Source organism: Bidens hawaiensis, unplaced genomic scaffold, assembly GCF_021521415.1.
Source record: "Bidens hawaiensis isolate Kalapana, Puna unplaced genomic scaffold, B.hawaiensis_p1.1 tig00014897_1, whole genome shotgun sequence".
In the NCBI taxonomy this organism is placed as follows: domain Eukaryota; kingdom Viridiplantae; phylum Streptophyta; class Magnoliopsida; order Asterales; family Asteraceae; genus Bidens; species Bidens hawaiensis.
Genome location: NW_027492317.1, coordinates 539,376 through 546,774, shown reverse-complemented (window position 1 = coordinate 546,774; position 7,399 = coordinate 539,376). Strand labels below are relative to the sequence as shown.

The 7,399-nt window shown below is 36.6% G+C and overlaps 1 protein-coding gene across 1 annotated transcript; it reads left to right on the top strand.

Annotated features, from left to right (window-relative positions):
- The first annotated feature begins 6,876 nt into the window (after positions 1–6,876).
- LOC143547935 (protein ALTERED PHOSPHATE STARVATION RESPONSE 1-like) lies at positions 6,877–7,221 on the top strand. Its single transcript, XM_077039229.1, has one exon. The coding sequence runs from the start codon at positions 6,877–6,879 to the stop codon at positions 7,219–7,221; it is 345 nt and encodes a 114-aa protein (XP_076895344.1).
- Positions 7,222–7,399: the final 178 nt, after the last annotated feature.

The window sequence follows — 7,399 nt, the reverse complement described above, 5'->3', positions numbered from 1 at the left end:
CGAATATTTGTTTTTTATATTTTGTACTTAATGAAGACCATTATTTTTTCACAGTATAAACAAACCGGTAACTACAAGGCAAACCGGTAACTACAAGGCCAAACGGACTGACCGAAGCCATTCTTTGCTTTCGTTGTTAGGGTTCTTTTCTTGGAAGATGAGTATGAGTGTGTGTTGGTGAATGTGTTTTCAACAAACCAAAGATTAAAAACACATAACTTTCATTTATAGTTTTTACATTAAAAATACAAACATTAAATCGTTATCGCATATTCGTAACTCAAAAATACAAACATTAAATCATTAACACTGAAGAAATCTCTGCCAAGAACTGTTGTTCATGATTTAACTCAAAAATACAAACATTAAATCGTAAACTAGCAGATGCTCCTGTTGTTCCCAATCGCAGTTTGTTCATGATTTGCCTCCATGTTTGTTGTTTCTTTAACTAAATTAGAAAAATCCAAATCAACAAGTAAATAAGAGCACATATTAGGAAAAAGAATGCTTAGACACGATTACATGAACAACTTGCTGTTTCTTACTCATGATTTGCCTCCATGTTTGCTGTTTCTTTAACTAATTTTCTTCGCTACCCGATCCCGAGCTATTTCTTAGGTAATCGTCGTACGCGGCTTCTTCATGGGTCATTGGTTGAGTGTGTCCTTCATTGACCTCGTCTTCATACAAGCCCGCTTCATACTCCATTTCCCCCTCGAGTGAGCGTTGATGTTGTGCCCTATCTAAAGAGTCCAAGTAATCCTTGTAGCAAATCGACATCTCTATAGCTGGTGCAGTGAGTCGAGTCCTCCTAATCGATATAACCCTGCCAGAAACAGAAAAAGCAGACTCCGAAGCTACCGTGGAAGCTTGGACCGTTAGTAAATCTTTGGCCATGGCGGCGAGGATCGGAAACTCATCCTCCTTACCTCTCCACCAAGTCAGCAAATCAAGACTTCTAAATTCATCCGGAGTCATGTGTTTCACAAAGTTGGTACCACCATACCTTCCAAGTTCACTGCTTGGGGTGTTTACCCTTTGACGTTTACCGGCGTCTTCCCAAATCATGTAGTACATCCCCATTTCAAGGTCGGTTTGGGATTGGGATTGGGCAACAGCTCTTAACGAGTCATGAATTTGGGAAGACGACCCGTATTTTGTAAGGTAGACATCATACATGTTTGACAAGGTGGTGTTGAAAGCATTCTTTAAAGTTTGGCTATAATAGGGGTTTTGATCGTCGTTTAACCCAAGCTCATCACAAATTTTTTCTATTAAAGCTTCAACACCACCAACATTGATGCAAGGGTTTAACGCAGCAGCACATGTCAAAACAGCGGGTAGTTGTTGAAAATATTTTCTAAATTTTTCTTTCATTTTTACACCCATATCAAAATAAGGTGCACCCCTACAATCAAGTTCACTCAACTTTGTGCACATGACAGCAATTTTTGGTAAAGCAATGGGGCTTGTTGGATAGTAAACCCCGGATAAACTAGTTGTGCAAGATTTAAAAATTTGAAGGACCTCCGTAACGATCTCAATCAATAACCAGTTTCTAGGATCATATGGTGCACATTTACCCCTACTTGACAAAATTTGATGAAACGCAATTAATGATTCTTTTTGTTGGATGGCTTTCTCAAACATATTACAAGTCGAGTTCCATCTTGTTGGACAATCCCAATTTGGCCCCAACCATTGACAATTAGCTTCTACACAAAATTTATTGTATCTTGAAAATGTTTTATTGTTGCTAAAAACATCTCGTAACATTCTTTTAAAACTGTTTCTTTGCGTTTCGATCACGTTTAACCCATCTTGCACGGCCAAGTTGATAATATGTGCAATGCATCGGCTATGAAAAAACGCTCCATCACAAATAGGTTTATACTTTAATTTTAAATGGCCAACCGCGGCCGTATTGTTGGACGCGTTATCAAACGAAATTGAAAAGATTTTATCTTCAATTTTGTATTGTCGAATGACTTTATTTAAGATTTGAAAAATATTTCTACCCGTGTGCGGGTAATCAAACAATTGAAACGCAACGGTTCGTTTCATCATTTGCCACGACCGTTATGTCTGTGTTCGAGGCACCCATGTTGACGGATGAAGCAGCACTTTGGGAGGCCATGATAATAAGAGCGTATAATCGAGTATGAAATAAACGAGTACGAGTATGAAATAAACGACTACGAAATAAGAGCGTATGGAGTGGTAATGTGGTATAATTAAGTGTGAGATAACAAAATAATCGCGTATGAAATAAACGTTTGGAGCTAGTAGAGTTGTATAATCGAGTGTGAGCTAACCTACCCAACCTAAACTATATATAGTTGTTTGTGGGGGTAAAATGTTAAAAAAAACGGCTAGAAATCAAGAAAAAACGGGCAAAAAAGGACCCAAACGGTCATATGGCCGTTTTATAACGGTCAAAAACCGGTTAACCTAGGTTAACCGGTTTTTGACCGTTAACCGGTTAACCGGTTTTTAGGTTAACCGGTTTTTTAATAACCGGTTTTTAAATTTAACTGGTTTTTTTACTAACCGGTTCAATAACCGGTTTTTGTCCACGAATGAGTAACCGAAGTACTAACCGGCGGTTCAATAACCGGTTTTTTAATAACCGGTTTTTCTATTAACCGGTTTTTGGTTAAACCGACCAAACCGGTTCTATAACCGGTTTTTTTGAACACCTCTATGTGTAAGAGATGTTTACTTGAAATGCATATTTGTGGATTTGCAATTAAATGATCATTTGAAGCTAAGAATAAGCAAACATGCATACATAAATTAATTTGAAGTATTTAGATATTATTTTGTAATTTATAAATGATAAGTTGGTCACTTGTTAATTTAATCTCATGCAGAAAGAAAAGAACAAAGAATCAATGAGATGACAAAGTTATTATAGAGGCCAACAATTATTGTTGTCAAACAAGTGGCCAGTAATTCACATGAGAATTTGGTAATATAGTAATATATTTGTTGGCAAACATGGGCCACGTTTAAAAGAAAAAAAGAAATAAGTTTCTTTCCAGATTTGATGGACTTGGCAGCCCAAACTTGGCCCGCTAGATTTAAAGGTCGGTTATAGCAAAGAATAAAAAGGGGGTCACCATTATTATTAAAAGAAGACCCGTGAACAAAAGAAAGAAAGAAGGCAGAGTTCGACAGAAGGTTTTTCTGAGTTTTGGAGAAAAACCCCACATTCGCAAAGTATCCGTAAGCAAGAGAGAAAAGTATTTGGTTCAAGTGGAGATCGTTTGGGTTCATCACCTACCCAACCAAGCATCATCATAGTTCGGTTTGAATTTATTATTTTAATTATGAGCTTGGTTGTTGAACTTAATTATTTTAGTTTCTTTGATTTTAAGATGTTAGGCTAAACTTATTAGACTGCCTAGGCTTATGATGAACCTTTGTTTGGTTTGATATTATTTGGGATTTGTTTCATTATGGGTTTTATGTTTTAAGTAAATTGTTAAGTTTGAGTTAATTGATGCGTATAATTACTTGGTTTTATTTACTTAGATTTATTGTTTCACATTATCCTTGTTGATTGTTTCATATGAGAGGGTTTTGTTAGGTCATTTACTGTGTGTTCTTGGCTAGTTTGTGATTAATATGCATTAAAATCATAGATACAATAAAATTAAGTAAATAGATTAAAGGGAAATGCCAGCCTAGAAAGCTGTAAGGTGATAGTTGTTGATAGATCTTTGCTTGTCGGGATTGCAAGATTTAGGTCTTCGTAAGGAGTCCGTCTAGGTTTGATTGTCAGCTTAGTCTATTAAGTTAATTGAGTCTGCATTGCTATCTTTGAATTCCGCGTTGTAAGGTAGGTTTTCGTCATAAAGATACTTGAACATAAATTATTAAATAACCGTAAGGAAGTTTAATTCATAAAACTGGTGAGTCTTAAAACTTGTTAGAAATCCATAGGCGTCTTCTTGAAGTTCAAGGGTCCTGTTCGGGTTTTCTGTCAAGGGTCTATTTTATGATCCCGGTTCCATAACTTGAGTTTTCCATTTAATTAATAACCGTAACTTTAGGTATTCTGGCCTGGGTAGTTTATCTTCATCATCTAAGTTAATCTAAGTTTGCTTAATTGTTTATTAGTTTAAAAGTAATTGAGTTTAAGTTTAATTAATTAATTAATTAGTTTAAAGTAATGATTATGTTTTATTATTATTTTATTAATTAGGGTTTGTTTTAATTAGTTAATTAAAGTATTTGTTAGTTAATTATTATTGAGTTTTAATTAAATAGTATTAAATTCCCCCTCAAATATTATTAATAAATAGTCGTGTCTTGCAGTTGAGTCTTATTTGCTAGTTTCGTAATTTAAAGAGTTTTGTGGGTTTGATATCCGGACTTACTTAGCTGTACTAGAGTCGACCGGTTCACTTGCCGGTTAGTAGTTTTAGTTAAGTTTAAGGGTCTAGAGTATTACTTAGTGTCTAGATTAGTATAATTTTAGTTATTAATTATTTGACTACTTTTAGCACATCAAGTTTTTGGCGTCGTTGCCGGGGACACTTAGCGATTGCGTTATTAGCTTTACTTGGACTTATTTGCTACACACGTGTTGTTTGTTTTATTTTCGTTTGAGTCGTAGGAGTCTAATTTTTAAGTTTTAGTTTATTTTATTTTATTTTCGAGTCTTTTATTAAAGTCAACCCATTTGGTCTGTTGTGTTTTTTCAGGTATATGCCACATCTTCATTCGCAAGGACCACCGCTGGATAATCTAGATTTTTCTCCGTTCAAAACCTAGACCAGCTCGTCAGCAGAGAAAAAAACGCCAGAAGCTATATCTACACCAAATTCGTCACCACACAGTTCACCACACACCACCCCACCAGAAAGTTCTAGAGTCCAACCACAAGTTCAAATGGCCGACCCAAGGACAGTTGTTGCTCAAGCCTTCGATGGCTTAACCGAAAACCAGTCATGCATCGTTGTCCCCGAGATCGACAATCCCAACTCGTGGCAGATTCCGTCATACGTCATGAACAACATCGTTCAAACTAATCAGTTTCATGGGAACGATGACGAAGATGTGCCGGCTCATATTAACCGACTTTACCGCGTTTTGAAAACTTTTAAATTGCAAGGTGCTACTGAAGATGCAATTTTCTTACATCTTTTTCCTTTTTCGCTTACAGGTAAAGCATCTATTTGGCTTGACACGCAGCCACCTGGCACGTTCACCACTTGGGAAGCACTACGTTCTGCATTTATCAAGAGATACTTCCCACCGGCTAAAGCGGTTGTTCTTCACGATCAGATTCACTCGTTTCACATGGAGCCGGATGAAAAATATTGTCATGCTTGGGAGCGTTTTCAGAGCTTGTTGTCTCGATGCTCACAGAATGGTCTCACACCATGGGCTCTCGTGGAGAAATTCTACAATGGGTTGAACTACGAAACCCAAGTTCGGTTCGACACGGCCGCGGGAGGAAGTCTACTGGCTAAGAAGAATGTCGCCGAATGTAACGAGATGTTCGAAAGCTTCGCTCAATCGGACCTCGCCAAAGGGCCACGACGCGGGAATTTCATTCCCGTTAGCAGTACATCCTCATCTTCTCGAGGTGTACACCAGGTTAATCTGGATATTACTGTGGCTTCTGCTTTGGAATCATTGACCCGAGAGGTGAAGGAACTTAAGACAAAGGTGGACAAGTGTGAGTTTTGTAGAGGTGGACACAACACTTTGGAGTGCCCGGTGATGAATCAGCAAGTCGATTATGTTGGTGGGCAGAATAGGTTTCCAAACAACAACTTCAACAACAATCAGAATTGGAACACCTACAAGAACCCGAATCAGAATAACTCCAACTGGCGTCCGTCAGGCGCACCACCCGGCTATCAAAATTCTTACAATCAAGGACAAGGTCAGTACAATAATAATAATAATAATAATAATAAAAATAATAATAATAACAATGGTACTAATGTTCAAAATAATGTGCAGGATCCTAATGGAAGCATGGGACGTCTAGAGGAGATGATGAAGCAAATCTTGGAGAGAGATCAAGTCACACAGAAAAAGTTGACCGAACATGATATGCTCATCAAGAATCAACATTCTTCTATTCTCGATATTCAAAGATACTTGAACATAAATTATTAAATAACCGTAAGGAAGTTTAATTCATAAAATTGGTGAGTCTTAAAACTTATTAGAAATCCATAGGCGTCTTCTTGAAGTTCAAGGGTCCTGTTCGGGTTTTCTGTCAAGGGTCTATTTTATGATCCCGGATTCATAACTTGAGTTTTCCATTTAATTAATAACCGTAACTTTGGGGATTCTGGCCTGGGTAGTTTATCTCCATCATCTAAGTTAATCTAAGTTTGCTTAATTGTTTATTAGTTTAAAAGTAATTGAGTTTAAGTTTAATTAATTAATTAATTAGTTTAAAGTAATGATTATGTTTTATTGTTATTTTATTAATTAAGGTTTGTTTTAATTAGTTTAATAATTAGTTAATTAAAGTATTTGTTAGTTAATTATTATTGAGTTTTAATTAATTAGTATTAAATTCCCCCTCAAATATTATTAATAAATAGTCGTGTCTTACAGTTGAGTCTAATTTGCTAGTTTCGTAATTTAAAGAGTCTCGTGGGTTCGATATCCGGACTTAGCTGTACTAGAGTCGACCGGTTCACTTGCCGGTTAGTAGTTTTAGTTAAGTTTAAGGGTCTAGAGTATTACTTAGTGTCTAGATTAGTATAATTTTAGTTATTAATTATTTGACTACTTTTAGCACATCAACGGGTATGAATTTATTTTTGTATTAATGCAAATAGTTTATGCTATTAATATCACATAATAATTATTATTTGTGTTCTCTACATGTTAATAAGAATGTGGCAAGCGATTGTAAAATGTCACCGAAAGCAATTTGAAGCGATCATGGAGAGTAGGAGTCGGACTTTAAGGGCAAGTACGAGTCTTGAAAGAGATTCAAACCTGAGAACCACTCTCGAGCTTGAAGCGGGACTTGTAACGTGGGCCCAGCATTTTAATAACTGGATTAATGCTCAGAAATCGTATGTTGATTCCTTAAACGGGTGGCTAAAACAATGCATTGATCATAAACCAGAAGTAACCATTGACGGTGAGATTCCTTATTCCCCGGGTTGTTTAGGAGCTCCACCGATTTTCATTATATGCAACGATTGGGATCGGGATATTAAAGACGTGTCTTAAGAACGAGTCTCGAGAGCAATGTTTAGTTTTGCTTTGAATTTGAGGCAACTGCTGGAGAGACAAGATGATATGCAAAGACTAATGTTAAAAAAAGAGTATATTGCTAAGGATTTCGCGAGAAGAAGACGAACTCACGGGCCGGGTAAAACAAACGGGTCGATGGTTCCTTCGGAAGACC

What these genes read in the sequence shown, in the direction of transcription:
- LOC143547935 (XM_077039229.1), top strand. Translation starts at nt 6,877, where the DNA reads ATGTGGCAAGCGATTGTAAAATGTCACCGAAAGCAATTTGAAGCGATC.